The sequence below is a fragment of the Pararge aegeria genome, chromosome 21, assembly GCF_905163445.1.
Source record: "Pararge aegeria chromosome 21, ilParAegt1.1, whole genome shotgun sequence".
In the NCBI taxonomy this organism is placed as follows: domain Eukaryota; kingdom Metazoa; phylum Arthropoda; class Insecta; order Lepidoptera; family Nymphalidae; genus Pararge; species Pararge aegeria.
Window position 1 is genome coordinate 12,970,116 of NC_053200.1, and position 22,801 is coordinate 12,992,916.

A 22,801-nucleotide genomic window follows, 5' to 3' on the forward strand; every position below is an offset into this window, starting at 1 on the left:
AGGCCAACCAAGTACGGAGACAGGCTCAGGAAAAGAAAAGAAAAAAGATGTTATTAAATTCTATTTACATATTATGCACTCCTCATATGTACCTATTTAAAATATGTATGAAATATAGAAGCGAATAATCACTACTGAACTATTAAATTTAGAAATTATTTCTGTAAGGGGGTAAAATAGAACGTTATTGCCGATCACAGACACACACTTATAAAGCGTTTATACAGATTCATATAACCGATTTTACGAAGTAAGCGCGATATCGATACATCACATCATCCAGCTGTTTTCCGTGGCTTCGTACGCGGTTTTTTGGTTGTTCATGAATCCTGCGGGTACCGCACATTTTCCCGGGATAAAAAGCACCTATGTGTTAATCGAGGTTTTCATCTATCTCCATTCCAAAATTCAGTCAAATTGGTTTAATAGTTTTTGCGTGAAAGAGTAACAAACATCCATTCATACAAATTTTCTCATTTATAATATTAGTAGGACTAGGATTAATCTCTGAAATCAATGGTGTAGATAAGATTATCCGGATTCGTGTTAGTCAAACGTTTTTTTTTATCAAACGAGAGATATTGCCAATTGGCTTTATCATTATCCTCGGCATATTAATGTCAGACAGCTGAGCACAGACTTTCTATTACCATTTACCACCCAGCCCACTGTTAAGCATTTGTTTTAAAAGGATTTAAGTTACATGTCACGTGGTATGTAAATTGGTCTGTGATAACTGATGAATCGTCCTGTGACATATATGTTACAGTAAATTTATAAAGTGGGTAAACAGTTAAACTTTGATTAACAACCAATGTTCATGACATTGAATTGGTGGGTATTTTGATATAAATACGACTGCATTATCGATGCACCGCAGTCCTACATGGAATCGAACGATGCAAAGTTACCTCCCGGTGTCTTAGTCGTTTAACATATACGTTACATCCAACCCAGAGGAGAATGAACTGTATTTTGTAAATGATAGAGTAGTTTTGTCTATACAACTTCTGGCCAATGATAATAGACAGCAGTTAAAGATCCGTATTTTTGTAGTAGGTAGGTTATCAATAGTCTTGGCTGACTACGCCGTCGGGAAAATTAGACAGGTTACTGACGTAGAAACAGCAAGACTTGTTTACTTTGCGTACTTTCATAGTGATGTCTTACGGGATTTTATTATGGGGCAAAGCTGCTGATATTGAAACTATATTCATATTGCAGAAAAGAACTGTACAGTCAATATATAAACTTAGGTAAAACACGTGAATCCCTCCGTGAAAAATTTAAAGAAATAGGTATAGTTACGTTAGCCTCAGAATATATTTATAACAATATAGTATTTGTAAGACAACATATTAGTCTTTATAAACAAAAAGTGGATATAAAGTCGACTGACTTACAAGAAATGGTCATAAATTAGTGACATCTGCACATCGTCTGCGAAAGGTGCAGAAGTCATTTGTGAGATTGAGTATACGCTTTTATAATATGACTAGCTGACCCGCGCAACTTCGTCTACACCGAATCGGTTATTAGAGGTTACAATATCTCAAAAAAACCTAGAAACAAATTGCAACGCTACCAGGTCCAGTTTTATTTTCAAACTATGTTATTCGCGGCCGGGCGGCCCGCTGCATTTTGTGACTTAAAAGTCGGCATGACATCTTTAGAAAATATCGTTATATTTCAGCCAATTTACAGAAATAGGATGGTACGCATGCATTCAATCGTTGTGACATATGCCTTGCGACTTGCTAGTATCTGTGAAGAGTTATGTCCTTTATCTCCAACAATATTTATCAGATCTTCATTAAAAATACACAATACATGCTTGTTAGTATACACTTTCAAATAAAAAAAGAATTATTAAAATCTGTTCAAATTTAACGGAGAATTTTACTGTGAAGCAAAATTGATAAAAAATTTCATCCCGTTTCCCGGAGGAAACTTATTGTTTATCGGGATAAAAAGTAGCCTATATGTTGACCCGGAATACCAGCTACCAGTATACCAAATTTTATTCAAATCCGTTCAGTAGTTTTCACGTGACAGACAGACATACAAAAATAAAAAAATCTGTTTTGGGCTCAGTATCGATTATAAAGCATGGGGATGATTATAAAAAAATTGAAAATATATTAAATGTACAGAAATCTTCCAGTTACAGTTTTATTATAAGTATAGATATACTAGATGTGGCCCGCGACTTCGTCTGCGTTTGTTTTTGTTTTTCGAAATTTTTAAGTTGTGTATTCTTAAATAAAAAAAGATTCGGTGTAGTTTAAAAAAAAAAAATCTATTCACATAACAAACAATATCTTAAAAGAACTGTCTAATCAATCTCAGCTCCCTCTATCACTTACAAAGAATAGGAAACACCTTTGTTGTAACGTTAAAGGAAGAATCGAAATCGCATTATTAGTTGATTCATATGCTAAAGGTAACGAAGAACATTTCTGACAACTTTTATCTAGTCCTAGCACTGAGGGCCTCATAAATGTGGCAGCACTTTATGTATTTAGGATAGCTAAGCCTTAAATGACGGGTTTGCTGCCGTCCGCTGAGGAGTTCAGTCCTCTATCTCCAATCACATCAACAGATCTACACGAAATTTGGGCAAAATTAAACAGACATTATAACTTCTAAAGTACAGAAGTAACAATTTAAATCGGTTATCATTTCACGGCGTTATGGTGTAAAATCGTCAAACACTGTCGTCTCCTCTCCCACAATAACTGAGCTTAATTTCGGGATATAAAGAATCCTATATTACTTCTAATACCTTCAGGAATATGTGTACAAAGTTTCATGATGATTGGTTTAGTAGTTATAGTAGTTTAGTGTATAGAAAAACGTACATAAAGTACGTTATTCTTCGAAAATTAAATGTTATTTTTCCTATAGAATATTTATCCTCAAAAAATAGATTATTTCGCAGATCAAATTCTTATGTTTGAGATCGATTCCTAAGCAGGCCAAAAAAATAATATAAGATAATTTTAATTTATACAAGCATGACTTGTTAATATTTTTGAGGGATTAAAAAATGAAATGAGTCATGAAATTTAATACAAATGACTTATAATACAAACTTTATAGCACGCTTTCATATATATGACTCATTCAGTTAAATTTTTTATACTATTAGGATATTAGTGAAAACAGGCATTAAAAATCAAAGGGTTGATAAGGAATCAAAGGATGAGGCATCGTTATATATCGTTTAAGCGATTTCTATAGAAAAAAAAGCATTTCAACAACTCTTTAAAGTTCAAAATTCATTTATTTCAAGTAGGCTTAATATAAGCACTTTTGAAACGTAAAGTCTGTCTGTGTGTAGTGACTCTACTACCGGTTCGGAAGGCAGATTTTAGCGAGAAGAAGCCGGCAAGAAACTCAGCAGTTGCTTTTTTCCAATATCATCAATTTACATTTTACATGTTAAAATTCATTTTTCTATCTTGTGAGAGATGAAAGCGGAGCCGGATGCTTCAAACCTTGTCACTACACTATCTCTATATCTCTCTCTCTCTCTCCCTATCTCACACACACACACACACCACACACACACCACACACACACACACACACACACCACACACACACTCACCACACACATACACACACACACCCACACACACATACATACACACCACAAGTAGACATAAGCATTGCTATTAGCTTTAGTAAACCTTAATAGGTTTAAATGCTAGAATGGCCCCAATTCCGATTTATTCTTCAACTAGTTACGGTCAAGACCAAAAAAATCAGAAATTATAAATTCCCAAATTGCCCCGGCGCGGCCGGGCATGGAACCCGGGACCTGTTCTTATAATATGACATCACTTATCACTGCACCAAGGAGGTCGTCAGCTGATACTTTTTACGAAACTCCTATAAATGGCTGCACCAATTTCTGAATTTACCATCTTTGACTGCATCATTACTTGCCACCAAATGAGATTGCAGATTGATTCAAGGACTCTCTCGTAGTGGAATAAAAAAACCCACCAAACTTGAGCTTATAGGGTAAATAGCTGAAAGTATTAAAGAGATAACATCATATATTTTTTACCATATACATATAAACACTGATAACGATATACTATACACTCATTCCACGTTAGTTCACGGAAGGGCATGCAAGTGTGTTTTGTTCTGTCAATGTGTGTACACGCAATGTGGTTGCTGTTGTGCCTGTGCGCACTTGCGCACGCGCAGCAATTGCCCAGGGTGAATACGACGCAAGGTGTTGTCGTGGGACGACACGTAGAAGATGGCGATTATCTGACCTTCTACGGAATTCGATATGGTGGCAACCCGACCGGCGAAAACAGGTTCAAGGTAATTTCTGTTTCTTTATTTTTGTAGTTCATCATCATCATCATCACATCACATATTATAACCTCTATAGTACAGAAATAATTAATTAAATCTGTTATAATTTGTCGGAGTTATGGTGTAAAATCGTCAAACACTTTTATCCCCTCTCCCAAAGGAACCGGGCTTAATATCGGGATAAAAAGTATCCTATATTACTTCTAAAACTTCCAAGAATATGTGTACAAAGTTTTATGAGGATCGGTTAAGTAGTTTTCGCGTGAAACCGTAATAAACAAACTTACATTGACATTTATAATATTAGTATGGATAGGGATAGGGATGATAGGGATTTAAGATAGATTTTCAGTAGCTTCTAAATCTTTCTTTCTGTCTTCTTCTTCTTAATCATTCATTACAACTTTAATTAAAATAGTGTTGCGACGATATCTACTCTTATTGAGTATGGATGATAACAACATAAATAATATACTATTCTTAGGCATTTAATAGCGATTTAAATTTCCAGTATAGTATATCATTCTGATAAATACTTTAGATGAAATCATAGGTTAAAGAAACTGGAAAAATAATTCATGGACACTTGTTATATGCAAGATAACTTATTTTAAAAAACTGTCCTATGACGTTGGGAAGTATCTACTTCATCCAAATGATATCTTATTTTTGCTGAAATGGAAGGTTTTGTTGTCATAAATCGCAAATTATATTAATCGCTCGCAGGGTGTCATGGCAACAATCTTGACGACGTCATAGGCAAATTAGTGATTGAGTAGGTCCTTGCTCCATAGCTAAAGATTATTGGATTGGTATTGATAATAAAAAACTTAACATATGATACTTTGAAATAAAAAAAGCTATATTGGTATACCTACGCTGAGATTTTTGAATTTTAAGCGATAAAAATTTATGTTTAAATAGACGTGACGTTACAATTTTGAATTTCGCGTTTTAGCTGTCATGGCAGATCGCTAAATTTTGCAGTTTTTTTATTAAAAGTAATTACAAAGATCACTTCGAATATAAATAAAAATACGTTAAAATTCATTCAGGCCCTTATAATTTAGCTCCAATAAGTACGAGTATATATTTGCGTATACCTTAGCAGATTATTGCAATACGTTGACCAAAGTTGCATCGCTGTCTTATACTTAATATTATAAAGCTGACCAGTTTGTCTGTATGTTTAAAACTACATGTCCTAATGAAAAACTATTTGCCGGCGATATCTCATTCATAGATATGTTGTAGACTGTGTAACAAGACGATGCGATCAATAGAAACCACGGGCCACACCTAGCAACTACAAAACCCAAATTATCTCTCCTGGCAGTTAAAAGATCTATTACAAAAATATTTTAAAATCGATGCAATTAATGACATTGCAATTAGCGATTTAATTTAAAAATTTAATTTTTCAGGCACCTACCACGCCACCCGTTAATTCTGAAGAATTCCAAGCCGTCGACAATTCAGTTATATGTGCCCAACCAAGCTCAAATGGATTTATCGGCACAGAAGATTGTCTAGTTCTTAACATCCTTACGAAAAATCTCACAACACCTAAACCAGTGTTTGTATGGATTGAAGGCGAAGATTATGAATTAACAAGTACCACACCATATCCCTTCGAAAATCTTGTTGAAGATCTGGTTATTGTTAAGATTAATTATCGTCTATCAATCTTCGGTTTCCTTTGTCTTGGTGTCAGCGATGCTCCTGGAAACGCTGGTTTGAAAGACATCGTCCAGGGTCTAAAATGGATTAAAGAAAACATTGCTGGTTTCGGAGGAGACCCTAACAATGTCGTACTAGTCGGTCATGGATCCGGAGCTGCCATGGTCGATTTGATAACGTTGTCACCAATGTCTCAGAATTTAGCACATAAAGCTATAGTGTTAAGTGGGTCAGCGTTGGCTCCGTGGGCTGTTTCATACAATCCTGTAAGTCATGCTCAGAAAGTGGCAGAAAATTTAGGATACACAGACATGTCAAGAACAGATTTGGCGAAAAAACTAGCATCCACTGAAACTACCGTACTCATAAGAGCTCTAAGCTCCATAAAATTTAATGATACCTCTCTATTATTTGCTCCATGTGTTGAGAATATAAATTTGAATCCAAGCGACACATTCCTTGAAGAAGCACCTATTAATATTTTAAAATCAGGAAACTTTAGTCAAATACCTTACTTAGCAGCTTTCGCGAATATGGAAGGAACCTTACGCGCTCCACAAGCAGTTAATGGTGATTGGCTTCAAAGAATGGATACTAACTTTGATGATTTTATACAAGTTGACCTTGCTTTTGAATTCGAAGAAAATAAAACAGCAATAGCAAAAAACATACGTGACTTTTACTTTGGCCAAAGCACAATTGGCATGGTAAATATTGAGAAATACTTGGACTATTATGGAGACACTCTAATAATCCTTCCCATGATAAGAGGATCCCAGGAAAGAGCATGGAAATCTTCAGAAAATGTTTACTTGTTGAAGTTCTCTGTTAATGGTACATATAACTCTGACTGGGCGTATCCGATTCCTCCTAGTGGAGCGCGACACGGAGCCATTTTAAATTATCTGTTTAACTTTGATTTGCGAGTTTTGGATAAATCCGTAAATATTGCAGTTGCTCGACGCTTCACAGAATTTGCGTACACTGGGTAAGAGTTTTTTCTATAATTTATTTTGTTCTCTTTGAACAACGGATCTAGAGGGCTAGCACAAGAGGAGCTTAATTTAAAGAGATTTCGATCTTTAACTCGAGTGCGGTGCCGGAAAAGTTCAATGGTTTATTTTTGAGTAGCTACTTACTTAATATTATGGAAAAAATAGAGATTAAAATAGGTACTAAATACATACTGCTAAAAAAGTTATATATACTTAAGTATATAATATATGCATGATCCAGACGATCATATTGAGTAACATTTCTGACAGTTGCTAACCTGTAGTGACCCGAACTGGATAGCTTACAATTATATTTTAAAACTTAAGTAACATAAAGCAGTTTACTGGATTTCACTACATTCTATTCCGACACAAAACGGGGAAATGATTTAAATTGGGACCTATACCTATGCACGACATAGCCGCTTTCCTGATCTTGACAAACTTCTGCACATGGATGATTTCGTCCTGAAGATGGACGTGTAGGGCTTTCGAGCCCGGATAAATAAAAAAACCCCAAAAGTAGAGGGGTACCCTGCCAATTTAGCATACAAACTAATTCCTGTTTAATTTGTTTTCAGGAGTCCGTCATTGCCACCACCTCATACTGGTACGATATGGATCCCAATTACCAGTCAGGCAACATCAATTCTACACTTTAACGGTGGATTTTCCGGCGATAACCATTTATTCACACAAGGAGTATCCCGGGAGATCAAGAGTGAAGCTATTGCATTCTGGAACCCAATATTCGATACACATTATCGGGCACCAAAACCAGTGTCTTCTGCAGAAAGTTTGTTCACTTTTGGGCTAGTTATTTTAGTCACGCAGGCGTTACTCAGATTTTTTTAAAAACGTCGAGGCTCTACTCATTGTTTGATTCACACAAATGCATCAGAATTAATGAGTGCTTCTGGCCTTTTATTTAAGCCTGCATCGAGTGGTTTGATTCATTTATGATGATAAACTTACATGTTTATTACACAAAATAAATCAACTACCTATCTTCTGCAGTCTACCTTCGGATCAAGGTAGTAAGTGAAGTTACATTGAAGGTTTATTATTATTGCCTGTTATATTGTTAACTATCTATGGAAATATATTATATTTTATTTTTATTCAGACTTTTCTTCAATATTTATAAGATATTTACCACAAAATCTTTACTTTAATGAGTCTATTTTATTTATCGTTTACGACAATTAAGTGCCCTTAAACGCTAAATATTTGAATCCTGTTTTAACAGTAGGTAGGTATGTAAGATTATGGAACCCTATTAACACTCAGGCAACACAAATTCTACGCTTCAGCGATGGAGTTATTTTCATAATAAACAGAATGTACCAAAACGCCAAAAGCGAAGGAAAAGCAAATATTCTGATGCAAAATTTCACTAAGATTAGTTAAGTGGTGAATGCCAAAACAATTCATAAATATCACAAGCTATTATTTTAAATCTCGCGTTATTTGGAGAAACAGCTTTGTCCGGCATAAATATTCATCAATATCCGTTTATCGGTTAAGCCGGATATGGACAACAAACAAACAAACAGACACATTTATAACATCAGTATAATAAATAATATAATCAGTATAATTAATATCAGTAGGATTAAACCTACTTTACGCAACTGCTGTCATACCTTCTTACGATAAATCTTAGCTGACAGATCCAAAATAATTTGTACCTTTTAGTAACAATTTAATCGGTAACAAATTTGCCATCAAATTTGTAAATATTAGAAAAATCGGCTAAAGACCGGTTATAGATGAAAATTATATAAATTAACAAAAATCTTATTTAGCAAATTGAAAAATGGATAGAAATTACTATAATCTACTTATCAAATTAGTATTGTCATAGGTCCTCGATATATCTGAAAAGTTTGAAAGAAATGAAACTGTTTGAAGAGGGTCAAAATCAAGTCCAATGGAGTCGGTTATAAGCATACAAACAAACATGAAGGGCATGTTAACAAAAATCGTGTAAAAATTTTAACTAATAGAACTAATATTATAACAGAATTCGTATGGAAAAGTACTACCGCCATGCTTACTTATGCAGTCAAACCGCATTGCTGTGGTACGGTCAGCAGGGTTAGCCATATAATTGAGGCAAAAAACACATGAGGCAAAAAAACCTACAAGTGCGTTAAAGCTGTCGGTGCTGTGCCTGATATCTCTCCGGCCGTATTGGAGCTGCCGTTCTATCAGACTATGAGAGTGAGGGAATAGAGTATGTACCTGTTGCGCCCACGTCTGTAGCCTTAGTACAGGATTTGCACGCTCGCAATCGAGAATTAGATTTCGAGTATGGAAATACTGGAACACCGGAGAGAAATGAATCTTATTTGCATTGAATTAAAGCTAAAATTTGCCTACAATTCTTTACCTCGGGCTTTTGACAGAACGTATGCAAGACAAAAATCTAAAATACAGGATTTGCGGCTCTGTAACGAGTGACATTTTATTTTGTAAATACAGAGTTTGATATGCGAAAGAGATTCCTCGATTGCGAGAGAGCAAATCTTGCACTGTAATTTATCCCGCACTGAAATAAAAGCAAAAATTTAGCAAGTGAGTATCAGAAGGAGATGACAGCTAGTTGTCACCAGTCTCCTCATCCCGCGGATGTCGTACGAGGCGACTAAGGGAATATTTGCTCCCATTAATTGGATGGCTCTGCCAAGTATCAGCTTGATGCGTTGAATTCAGTGGATAGCCGTGCTAGAAGACTCATCGGTGACCTAGCCAATAAAAAACTTCAGAGTTTGGAGCATCGGCGCAAGGTTACCTGCCTTTCGGTATTCTATAAGTTATATTTCGGAGAGTGTGCTCAACTGTTTGATCTAGTTCCCCCTCATCTTTTTACCATCGAACCGCGAGGCACCATAAAAATCTGCATCTCTACGTGGTTGATATACCGCGGACGCGTACGAAGCGCTTTGCGTCTTCGTTTCTGATTCGCACCGCAAAGATCTGCAATGCCCTTCCAACTCGCATTTTCTCCAGCACCTACAATATGAGTACCTTCAAATCAAGAGTGAATAGACATCTTCTAGGCAAGCGCGTTCCACCTATATATATGTAAGTGATGATGCAGCCGATATATATATACCGGATAATGAATATATAAAGCAGCGTCCTCTGTGACCTCTGTCTGACCAGCTCGTCTACCCAGCGTGTTGGCGATGTGGAAATCCCCCTGTTGGGCCTTCAGCGGACTGTTACAGACTATTGTTGATTTCCACCATGTCGAGCGCATCCCCTCAACTATCTGAGCGCGATATCGCAGCATATCTATCGCCAAAATCAATGTGTAAGATTAGATTGGATTAACCGAATTCGTGTTAGTCATACGTTCATACGTAATAAACTAGAGTTAATAGTTGCCATTTCATTTTATCGCCATCTTAGTCAGATTTATGTCCCGTGCTGGCTGTACGGCTGGGCGCAGGCCTTCTAAGTACATTATGGGCTTAGACCCTCCACGCTGTTACAATACGAGTCGGCGGGCGTCAACAATTATCATCACATGTTTGTGGTATGAATAAATTGACGAATAAACTTGTACATCACCGCTATAGAGCACGGGTCTCATCCCACAATGAGAAGGGTTTAGACCGTAGTCCATTTCCATGTTTGTCGTTAGTTAAAACGGGCATAAGTGTCACACGAAATAGGTGCTGGGAAACGTTATCAAGGATCGAAAGAATTTAGATCAATCTCTCTCTCCACATAAACGACTTTCAACAAATTGTTTAAACATTATTCTATTAGTCAAGCACTTTCATTTGATACCCATATTGTGGGAGTTGTTAAAATGTATGTAATTCACCATTTTGTGGTAGCGGCCATCTTGGATTTCTAATTTGTGCTAGTATATAATATTCCACTAGCCAGGCACTTTATTTTTATCCCCGTGGGAGTTACGAAAAAATATGAAATCCGCCATTTTGTTGCGACAGCCATCTTGGACCGATTTTCATCAAAGAATGCTTAGAACAGTCCCGAATATTTCACGTCACACGGCACGTAAAACTTATAAAACCCCGTTCTGTGGGCTTTAAAAAAACACGATACAAAAATTTCAGATAAATATTATTATTTAAACAAGCTATTAAAATTGAGAAGAGATTAAAAAGAAAACAGTATGAGTTATGACAAATTATAGTAATTACATTTATTAATATACAAAATGTTCGATAAGAATATTGCAGATTATTATACAAGTGTGACACATACTCGATTAGATTTCCGAAAGAAGATAATGTGAGTCAGGGAAACTCAGTTTGAAAGGTTTCATGTCTTTTCATGTAAATTTAGCGCAGACCTTAGATTTGTAGTCAATCCAACGAAGATTAAGATTAAGCATATGTCAAGTTTAAGGTTCAGCAGTAGGAGAGAAGAAGAAGAAGAAATACTTTATTGCACACAGACATCAAAATATACATAAAATATAGAATAAGCAAAAGAACAAGAATTGTAGGCATGCAAAGGCAACCTTATTGCAGCAAGCAATCTCTTACAGGAAACCTCTCGCTGAAGGAAAAGCTGCAAGAGAGCGGGATAGTGCAATTATATATACATATATATTCGAAAATAAATAGACATACATACACATAGATATAAAATAATATATATATAAATACATATATAATTATATAATGAAACAAGAAAAATACAAATAATACACATTAATTACGATATTTGTTCAAATTACTTTACTCAAAGACAGATAGTAGTCTTTAAGACGACACTTAAATATGGGAAGGGATTGACTTTTACGGATAGCAGCAGTCAAATTATTCCAATGCACAACAGCCTTAGAAGTGGAAGGGTTACCGAAGAACTTGGTTTTGCAAAATGGGAGTACCAGACGGCTTTATGTGACAGAGCTCGTCCGGAGAAGTACCTACTATCGCCATGCTTATATTATATTCTGCCGCTAAGCAGCATTGTTGCTGCTTAGCGGCAATGCTGTGTCCGGTACACAGTACACAGCGACTGAAGGGTGTGGTTGCGAGGCTTAGCACGTAAGCCTCAAATTGATGGGAACAGGGCGTCAGATCGCATGACGTGCTACTTGCATGCCCTGTGAGCTGTCGCTCTGTTTATAGGCGACAGTTTTCCACTTACCATCAAGTGGGCTATCTGTTTCGTCCGTCAATTATTTCTTTAAATAAAACAAATGAAATATGTTATGAGCGCTTTAAGTAATTAAGTTCATCACCGGCCCACTACTGGGCACGGGTCTCCTCCCACAATGAGAAAGGGTTAAGGCCGTAGTCCACCACGCTGGCCCAGTGCGGATTGGTGGACTCCACACCCTTTGAGAACATTATGGAGAACTCTCAGGCATGCAAGTTTCCTCACTTTTAAAAAAAAAAACCCTTGAAGCTAGTGTTATTTGAAATGCTGAAGACGCACCTAACTTAGTAAAGTTAGAGGTGCGCTGGGTTTCGAACTCGGCCCCTCGAAAGTGAAGTCGAAGTCCTGCCCAATGGGCTATAACCGCTCAATGCTTATAGCGTACTGCCGGACTAATACCATCTTCATCATCAAGTGAGATTGCAGTCAAAGGCTAACTTGTAGTGGAATAAAAATAAAATACACCAACGAACTTCAGCTTAAAGGGTCAATATCGAGCAATTGAATGAATGAATGATTTATTTATTTCTCCACATTACTTATGAGTATGAGTACAATATAATGTTGCTTACGGGTTATTTTGTTACAATTTTATAATGTGGGGACTGATGCTTGAACTAGGTAGAACCTGTATCTCAAGCCACCAGGCCCTTTCCCCAGGATAAAGTATACAAGGATGAATATAATATAGTTTAAGAAATGTTATAATCACAGTTATTCGGTGACTAAATTTTTCATTAAATGAAGATATAAATAGTTTTCTTAATATATTTTTATTTTATTATAATGAAAATAATATTAATTTATTTAAATTGTATAATGAACAAACCTACTTATTAATAATTATAATAATTATTTATTTATTTATTACTTTAATTGCTATATTTGATTCATTCATTCATTCATTCAATATCGAGCAATTATTCGAGCAAAGTATTAAATAGATAATCATCATATATTTTTTATCAATTCGTAGCAATATAAAGCACTCATATCGCATACTACAGTCATTCCACGTCGGTTCGACGAAGGGGATGCAAGTGTGTCTTGTTCTGTCAATGTGTGTACACGCAATGTGGTTGTTTTTGTGCTTGTGCGCACTTGCGCACGCGCAGGAGATGCCCAAGGTGAATACGAAGCAGGGTGTTGTCGTGGGACGACACGTTGAAGATGGCGACTATTTGACCTTCTACGGAATTCCATATGCTGGTAACACCACCGGGGAAAACAGGTTCAAGGTAATATTTGTTCATTAACTAACAAGCGTTGAATAGGAAAACTATCCTTGACTAGAGAATTCAATCCTAGACTACCCTAAGGCCGCATCTCATATATAAAATAAATAAATGATTGATTAATATTTGATGATTGATTAATATTTTCATGAACAATATACATAAATACTTAGAATATTCATATGAACACCCAGACAACCACCCACAGCCTTAAGGCCCGAAAGCAGGGTCGCTGCACACTGCGCCAGTCGGCCGTCAAATATATACACTTAATATGTACGCTATATGGCTACCACAGTCCACAGGTACCCATAAAACGTTAATATTAAGTGCATATATATTTCAATTATAATTAGACGAAGGTTATACAACTACATTCGGTAACTTAAAACAAAAGCTGGCAAAACTCTATAACGTACCCTACTCCTTAGTCCAAGAAGAAGTCCATTTTTTTATTCTACTACTAGTAATCCCTTGACTGCAATCTCAATTATTGGAAAGTGATTATGCGGTCTAGGGGTAAAGCATATATTAAACATATGTTAAACTCATACTACTTATAGGTTTCTACGCGACATCTTACTGGAACATTAAATAGCGTAGAAGCACATGTTTGTCGATAGGGTAACTAGCCACGGTCGAAGCCTCCTACTAGGCCAGATCAAAGAGAATTCAGATGACCCCTGCGGACCCGGGACCTCCCACTCAAATCAAAAGAGGCTGTCAAAAACATACGATACCTTTTTTTTTGTTTAGCTATGAAGTTAGTGCAATAGTTTATATCCAAGCTTTTTATTAGCGCAAAACCTTCTATAATTTTTTTTCCCGTACAAACTTTCCTTTGCAATATATCCCAACCCACTGCATCGCATTGACCAACCGCATTATCCCTTTCTCCGGAAATTATTTATCCTAACTGACAGTCAAAATTAGCAGTATCCTGCCCCTTGCTTAAAAGAGCACGTTAAGTGATCAGACACGGTAATTAATAACATTTGAGTAAGCCCACTAAACCGCATGGTTGCAGGGAAGTGGGTCGATATCTTCCTCTTATGAGAGAGGAGGCCGAGGCGTTTATATGAAGATAATAATGACTATGATAATTACTGTGTGATTTATACAGTTACTAGCGTACCCAGCCCGCTTCGCCGGGCTAGATTTTGCTTTATTTAATTTAAACAATGAACTTACATCATTAAATTTTTAGTTTAAGTCTCATAATATATTAAATCATTTATGTCTCTCCCTATTCATTCTATTCTAGTCTCTTCTCGAGCGGGTGAAGAACGGGATGAAATCTACATCCATGTACACCCAACAATAGAATATCATCATAGTAAATAAAAGCTGTATTTGACAGTTCAAAAATAGGAGTGCTCCGATCGTCACCAAACTTAAAAGGATTACTCGCCAGGTAATTCCGGAGATTTCTGAAAGTTTCATTGAAATTGGTCCAGCCGTTTCCGAGCCTATACGGAACATACCCACACACTTTCTCTTTTATATATACAGACTAGCTATTGCCCGCAACTTCGTCTGCGTTTGATTTTGTTTTTAAAGTATTCAGTATCACTAAGCCTTAAATGAGTATAGTAGTATATATATATATAACATGTGACTGTCAATTAATTATAGACAAATAATTTGCAATAAAATAAAATTGCGACTATAATTAAAGATCTAAGCTATCCTATCTCTTAAGTTGGACCAGACTGCTCACGGTGTGCCAATTTAATTAAAAATCGGTTAAGTAGTTTAAGAGTCCATCGCGGACAAACATCGTGACAGGAGATTTATATATATTAAGATAGATAGATAGATAGATAGATGTCCGTTTTCTATACTCAATCTATCGGTGTTCTATAGATTTATTACTTAGCAAAGCTGTTGTTGTCAAGGAAATATTCATTAATATTTTTTTAATTCCTGGCGCGTTTGGCACCCTCCTAGCTTCAGTTTTAAGTTAACGAATGCAGTTATCACCATCACCTAACATAAGTGTTAACATGGTAAATGTATGGACGCTTCATAAGTGCATGTGATAAGGTCTTCACGAAGAAAACATTTTTGAATTTTTTAATTTTGACTCACAACTTTGCTAAGCAACTTTTCAACAGATTATAGACAGATTTAATATATATAAAACGCACGTTAATCGAACTAAAGTAAAATCGTACTAAATCAAACTCATATTTTAACACTGTTAATAAGTTTTGATGTCATGTTCGCGTGCATATTTATGTTCTCTGATAATAAATTTATCGAATATCGAATTATGATTAGATAACGATTTCGGGAACTGATAAGAATCGTGATACAAACGTCGCTTTTAGATAATTTTCATGAAAATTGATAAAAAGTTAACTGATACGACAATCGGCGATAGCCTTCGACTTCGAGGGGACCCAGTTCTCAACCCGGAATTTGTTTAAGCAGTTAAATTTCACTTGATAACAGTGAAGGAAAACATGAGGAAACCTGCATGCTCTCTTAAGCATGTTTGTCGGTAGGGTAACTAGCCACGGCCGAAACCTCCCACTCGGCCAGATCAGAGAGAATTCAGAAATTATAATTCCCAAATTATTATTGTTATTATTATAACTCTTTATTTGTACACCACATTAAGAATTATACTAGAAAAAAAGAAACATAAAATAGAAGTAGAATACAAAAGGCGGCCTTATCGCTTAGAAGCGATCTCTGCCAGGCAACCTAAGAATTAGGAAAAAAAAGAGGAGATGTAACTGCAGGTGGTACAAAATATAACATAAATACATACGAATAACTAAATACTAATACATAAACTAATATACACAAGTAGAGAGTAGTATACATATCATACATAGTATATATATTAGTATATAGTATATAAATCTATAGTAGTTTTTGGAGTAGAGACTTTGGGATCGTGGGGTCCGGAGGCAAGAGCCCTTTTCAAAGAATTGTCGAAAAGGGTTATCGAGTCTACCGGTGATCCTAGAGCGGGCAGTTACCTTGGCCAACGAATTAGTTTGGCCATCCAAAGGGGCAATGCTGCCAGCATCTTAGGAACTGTGCCTCGCTGCGGTGGTTTCGAGGACGTTTTAGATTTTATTTAGTTTTAAATAGTTTATTTTAGGTTATATTTATATTTTAAAGAAACAATATTACTATAGTATATAATTAATAATTTATTACAAATAATAAATTAATTTATCTATATACACAAATACATCTAGTATATAATAAATATGACACCAGCCAGGGATTCAACCCGAGACCTCCCACCTAAATCTACAGTGCTAACCGCTACGCCAGGCAGGTTGTCAAAAACAAACGAAATCTGTATTTTTTTTTCATCTATGAAGTTAGTGCAATAGTTTAAATCCAAGCTTTTTCATTAGCGCAAAACTTTTAATAAATTTTGTCCACCAAATCCGTACTTAGCATGGTGGAGTACGGTCTAAACCATTCTCATTCTGCGAGGAGACCCGTGCTCTCTAATGGGTTAATAACGTTGAAACAGATAGATAATATGGCCAATATCTAAAATAAGGACCGATTGCGTCCGATTCTCATTTCTGATATGTAATCCATTAATCGAAGCGATTGCTGTCGGTCCTATATTAAATAAGTACCCAACGTCATTACGCAACATTAGATTTAAGGGAGTAGAATAGACTGGAATTCAAATGTTCCTATGGCTCACTTTTGACATTTAACCGTAGATATAATTTACTTTTTAACCAAAAATATCTTTACATAACATAAAACTGTAACTGGATAATTCATGTAAGAAAGAAAGAAAAGGAAGAAAGAAAAAACATTTATTCATGTTAAGTGCTACAAACAGTACATCTTCTATACATATAATAAAACTGTAACTGGAAGATTTTTGTACATTTAATATATTTTGAAAATTTTGACCGGGGGATGCTTTATAATCGATACTGAGTCCAAAACAGATTTTTATTTAATTTTTGTCTGTCTGTCTGTCTGTCTGTCCGGGCATCACGTGAAAACTACTGAACGGATTCAAATAAAATTTGGTATAATGGTAGCTGATATTCCGGGTTAACATAATAGGCTATTTTTTATCCCGATAAACAATAAGCTTCTCCCGGGAAATGAGATGAAATTTTTTATCAATATTACTTCATAGCTCCGTTAAATTACAACCAATTTAAATAATTCCTTTTTTTATTTGAAAGTGTATACTATCAAGCATGTATTGTGTAATTTTAATAAAGATCAGATAAATATTGTCGGAGATAAAGGACATAACTATGCACAGATAACAGCGAGTCGCAAAGCATATGGGACAGCTATCGAATGCATGAGTACCATCCTACTTATATTATAAATGCGAAAGTTTGTAAGTAAGGATGTATGAATGGAGGGATGTATGTATGTATGGATGGATTGACATGTTTAAAGTAATGATTTGTCAATCATTAACCACTTTTCGTTATAATTTGTCAATCAAAACACGGGTACAATCTTAAGATGGTGACGTTCCTATCAGATCCAAATAAATAATAATTTCTCTTTAAATTGTTCAAATTGGACCTATCGTTTATTCGTTACTACGGGTATAGAAATGCTAAAAGATATTAAATCCGATAATAACCGATTTGATGCAGACGAAGTTGCGCGGGTCAGCTAGTATATTAATATAGTAACAGAATGTTTGTGTGTAACAACAGACAGAAAGGGTGTACAGCTCAGCATTTGCCATGCACTAGGTACAAGCATGCCGCTGATTTTCAGCTGGGACCCGAGTGATGTACATTATATATATTTTAAAAATTTTGATAGGGCAGCTATATTAGAACCAAAAACTGAATTTTTTCTTTCATTTTTGTCTATTTTCCCATCATGCAAATACTATTTGAATGCTATTTATTACATGTATAGCTATCTTTGAGAGAATTTTTTTACCGGAAAACCTTACGGTTCCTATGAAATAAGGCCGTAAAAGTTTTGTCGGTTTTCCAAGCCCTTCGATATAACCTCACAATATTATGTTTGCGGAGAACCGAGTTGATTGCTTCTTCGCAATTATTAGGAAAAATATCGCGTCCCTCAAACGTAGGATCGTGAGCAGCTCCACTATAGTTCTGAAGGTTTTAGCCGACAGGCAGGATAGTGTATTTAAAGCGTACTGGATGTCAGCTTTAGTATGTAGTAACATTAATTATATTAACTAACATAGATATTAAGTTCACTGTGAATTACTAACACATGGAGTTTTCTACTGCTCAGTCTCCGTGAAGATCAAGTGAATGCTTTTAGATAGAGGACAGTACTCCTCAGTCGACAGCATCAGTGCAATACTTAATATTGGATAGAAGCAGGCGTTACAATGAATAATTGTTAAGAATAAATGATTGTAAAGTCAACATCTCCTGAGGATGCTCCAGTTTCGGAGCGAAACGTGCGTAGAGGGTACATTGCCGAGGATCTGTTTGGTGTGGAGTGTACGTATTGAAGTGGTTACAAATTACACCATACAGATCCTCCTGCTGTTCGCGGAGTATAGCAAATTAAGCTTAATTTTCATAATACAATACTTAATATCTACCGATACTTAATACATGCGTACATTCCACATAAATTAGGGCGTGACCGCTAGCACTTAATAAATTCTTGATTAACCTTCCGTATACGAGTCAACTAAGACTACGATTTGGAATCTTAGCTAAATGATTACCACTCGTTTATACTGACACGAGCTTTGACCCACAGATTCTTAAACTTCCTCAAATCTACAAATTGGGTGATGAAAATTTACTTAAAGTTGCTACGAATCCATACATCTCTCAATTATTTTAAGTTAATTGTGATATGAAACGAACAGTTTAATAGTTAAGGTTAGGTTAGGTAACTATTGTACGTCTGACTGGGTTGTGGTTGTGTGCGAAAGCGTTCCCATGACCCAGTCACCAGGCGGTGAGTTGGAACACCGTGGGGTTTTAGTCGGTAAGAGTCCGGCGTATTCATGAGGATTTCCCCACGAAAAAAAAAAAAAAAAAAAGGTAACTATTGTACGTTCTCGGCACGTTTTATACGATTTTCAACGTGTGCGAATGAAGTTCCAATTAATATATTATACGCGTACATTTCAGCCGATTGTTGAAATACTTATCTTGAAAAGATATGCAATCATTTCTATCGTCACTTATTATTAAGCTGAGCAGTTTGTTTGTATGTTCATGAGTCCGGGAACTACGTGCGAAACGAAACAAAACATCGAGTTAAGTTGCAGTACACTCATCAAGGACTTTGTAGACTTTAACAGGCATTACAACGCACTAGTCAAACTAGTTATTTTGTAAATTTTGATGTAAAGGTCTATTAAAATATAATAAAAAATAAAATGTATTATATAATCTTTTTCTCAGTCTTTGCAATGAATAACATCGCAATTTCGTTTTTTCAGGCACCTATCCCGCCACCAGTTTTTACTGAAGAATTCCAGGCCATCGATAATTCAGTTATATGTGCCCAACCAAGTGAATATGGATTTATCGGCACGGAAGATTGTCTAGTTCTTGACATCCTTACGAAAAATCTTACAACACCTAAACCAGTGTTTGTATGGATTGAAGGCGAGGATTATGAAAAAACAAGCACTAGACCATATCCTTTCGAAAACCTGGTTGAAGATCTTGTTATTGTTAAGATTAATTATCGTCTATCAATCTTCGGTTTCCTTTGTCTTGGTGTCAGCGATGCTCCTGGAAACGCTGGTTTGAAAGACATCGTCCAGGGTCTCAAATGGATTAAAGAAAACATTGCTGGTTTTGGAGGTGACCCTAACAATGTCGTACTAGTTGGTCATGGATCCGGAGCTGCATTGGTCGATTTGATAACGTTGTCACCAATGTCTCAGAATTTAGCACATAAAGCTATAGTATTAAGTGGGTCAGCTTTGGCCCCGTGGGCTGTTTCGTACAATCCTATAAGTCATGCTCAGAAAGTGGCAGAAAATTTAGGATACACAGACTTATCAAGAACAGATTTGGCGAGAAAGATAGCATCTACTGAAACCTATTTAATTATCGGCGCTCTAAGCTTCATTAATTTTTATGATACCTCTCTATTATTTGCTCCGTGTGTTGAAAATGTTAATTTGAATCCAAGTGACACATTCCTTGCAGACGCACCTATTAATATTTTAAAATCAGGAAACTTCAGTCAAATTCCTTACATAGCTGGTTTCGTGAATAGGGAAGGAACCTTACGCGTGCCACAGATATATAGTCACAGTTGGATTCAGGAAATGCAAATTTTCTTTGATGAATTTATACAAGTTGACCTCGCCTTTGAATCTAAAGAAAACAAAACGGCAGTAGCACGTCAGATACGTGAGTTTTACTTTGGTCAGAACACTATTAGCACACAAAGGATGGAGGAATACTTGGATTATCATGGGGACATTCTAATAACTCTTCCTATTATAAGAGCATCCATGGAAAGGGCTTGGAAATCTTCGGAAAATGTTTACGTGATGCACTTCTCATACAAGGGAACAAATAACTCTGACTGGGACTCTGAGTATCCTTATGTCCCAATCAGTGGAGCGCGACATGGAGCCATTCTAAATTATTTGTTCAACTTTGATTTACAAGTTTTAGACAAAAGTGCGAATATAGCAGTTGCTCAACGATTCAGAGAATTCGCATACACTGGGTAAGATTTTTTCTTTTTATTTTATACTAACTGTTGCCCGCGACTTCGTCTGCGTTTGATTTTGTTGTTTGATGTGGCATTAAATTTAGTTGTAGATCTAAAAAAAACAGTATCGCTAAGCCATAAATTAGGGGTTTGCTCCTGTCCGCTGAGGAGTTCTGTCCTCTATCTCCAACCACAGTTTGGGCAAAATTAAACATCTATAGTACAAAAATAATTATTTAAATCGGTTATAATTTGTCGGAGTTATGGTGTAAAATCGTCAAACGCTCATCCCCTCTCCCAAAGGAACCGAGCTTAATGTCGGGATAAAAAGTATCCTATATTACTTCTAACACTTCCAAGAATATGTGTACATAGTTTCATGAGGATCGGTTTAGTAGTTTTTGCGTGAAAGCGTAACAAACAAACTTACATTGACATTTATAATATTAATAGGGATAGCCTCAATAGTAAGTCTTAAGGGATTTGAAATACGGCCGGTTGGACGACGGATCGATCTTATAAGAGTTTATTCTGTGCGTCATCATATCAACCCATTACCGGCACATTACCGGGCACGGGTCTCCTCAGTGAGATGGGGTTAACCCTTTTATTTTGGCCACAGTCCACCACGCTGGCCAAGTGCGGATTGATGGACTCCAGACACCCTTGAGAACTTTATGAAGAACATCATTACGCAGGTTTCCTCACCATGTTGAAGCAAGTGATATTTTAATTGCTTAAAACGCACATACCTTAGAAAAGTTGGAGGTGGGATCGAACTCGGCCCCTCTGAAAGTGAAGTCGAAGTTCTATCTACTAGGCTATCACCGCACTAATCTGGACATCGCCATGTACAGATGGAGCCAGCCAGCGGAGTATCCTCTGAAGGGAGCATACAAATTAATCTCTATTTCATTTGTTTTCAGGAGTCCATCTTTGCGACCTCCTCATACTGGTGCGGTATGGATCCCAGTTACAAGTGGGGCCACGTCAATTCTTAGTATCAGCGGTGACGAAAAAATGTTCGTAGAAAAAGTGACCACGGATGTCAAGACGGAAACTAGAATGTTCTGGGACCCGATACTCGCAACCCATTATCACGCACCAAAGTCCTCTGCAGAAAGTTTATTCACTTTCGGGCTAGTTGTTTGTGCCATGCAGGCGTTACTAAGGTTTTTGTAAACTTCGTTGACGTATCTTCGCAATGCAGGATATAAACAATTGCATACGTATGAGTAAGTCCCGTCAACAAACTGTTTTACAGTTTGACGGAATGTTTGCAATCTATCTTACTGTAGTAATTGTAACTGGAGTAAAATATGTGTGTTAAACTTATGTTTTATTATGCAATATTAGACTTTGCCTACGGCTTCACTCACGTTGATTTCGAAGCCCTATTTTGTGCTCTCAGGGGATAAATTCCCCGCCTAAGTACGCACCCAGAAGGTAAAATTGGCTAAGGTTATTTATGTGTAAGTTAATTATAACGTTAATATGATAGGTATTCTTAAAATAAATATATTTTTTGTATTTTTTTATTCGTTTGCTTACAGCTGTTGATAGTAATCTTTATCGATACATAACTTTAATTTCCCATATATGATATAAACAGACCTACCGCAATGGAACGCCTGCCCTCGTTTTTGTTTTTTTTTTATTTTTTATTCTTAGAGTCGTAGCTCGATTTAAGAAACTCTAAAATCGAAATAAAATCTTCAAGCAATGAGCTATATGCGTT

At 36.2% G+C, this 22,801-nt stretch overlaps 3 protein-coding genes across 6 annotated transcripts in view; 2 read left to right on the top strand and 1 right to left on the bottom strand.

The window, feature by feature from the left end:
- LOC120633016 (transient receptor potential cation channel trpm) overlaps positions 1 to 22,801 on the bottom strand; it is a 357,472-nt gene that overhangs the window by 225,835 nt on the left and 108,836 nt on the right. The window lies entirely within an intron of this gene.
- Positions 4,167 to 7,039, top strand: LOC120633020 (venom carboxylesterase-6-like). The gene is made up of 2 exons (XM_039903051.1): positions 4,167 to 4,346; positions 5,765 to 7,039. Exons 1-2 carry the CDS (start codon positions 4,167 to 4,169, stop codon positions 7,010 to 7,012), a joined length of 1,428 nt encoding a protein of 475 aa, XP_039758985.1. The 3' UTR covers positions 7,013 to 7,039.
- Positions 13,207 to 22,515, top strand: LOC120633019 (venom carboxylesterase-6-like). The gene is made up of 3 exons (XM_039903050.1): positions 13,207 to 13,407; positions 19,826 to 21,078; positions 21,990 to 22,515. Exons 1-3 carry the CDS (start codon positions 13,228 to 13,230, stop codon positions 22,243 to 22,245), a joined length of 1,689 nt encoding a protein of 562 aa, XP_039758984.1. The 5' UTR covers positions 13,207 to 13,227; the 3' UTR covers positions 22,246 to 22,515.

Excerpts from the sequence above, each read along its gene's own strand:
- LOC120633020 (XM_039903051.1), top strand. The coding sequence starts at position 4,167 with ATGTGTGTACACGCAATGTGGTTGCTGTTGTGCCTGTGCGCACTTGCG. Across the intron at positions 4,347-5,764 it reads CCGGCGAAAACAGGTTCAAG|GCACCTACCACGCCACCCGT; the intron begins GTAATTTCTGTT and ends TTAATTTTTCAG.
- LOC120633019 (XM_039903050.1), top strand. The coding sequence starts at position 13,228 with ATGTGTGTACACGCAATGTGGTTGTTTTTGTGCTTGTGCGCACTTGCG. Across the intron at positions 13,408-19,825 it reads CCGGGGAAAACAGGTTCAAG|GCACCTATCCCGCCACCAGT; the intron begins GTAATATTTGTT and ends TCGTTTTTTCAG. Across the intron at positions 21,079-21,989 it reads AGAGAATTCGCATACACTGG|GAGTCCATCTTTGCGACCTC; the intron begins GTAAGATTTTTT and ends ATTTGTTTTCAG.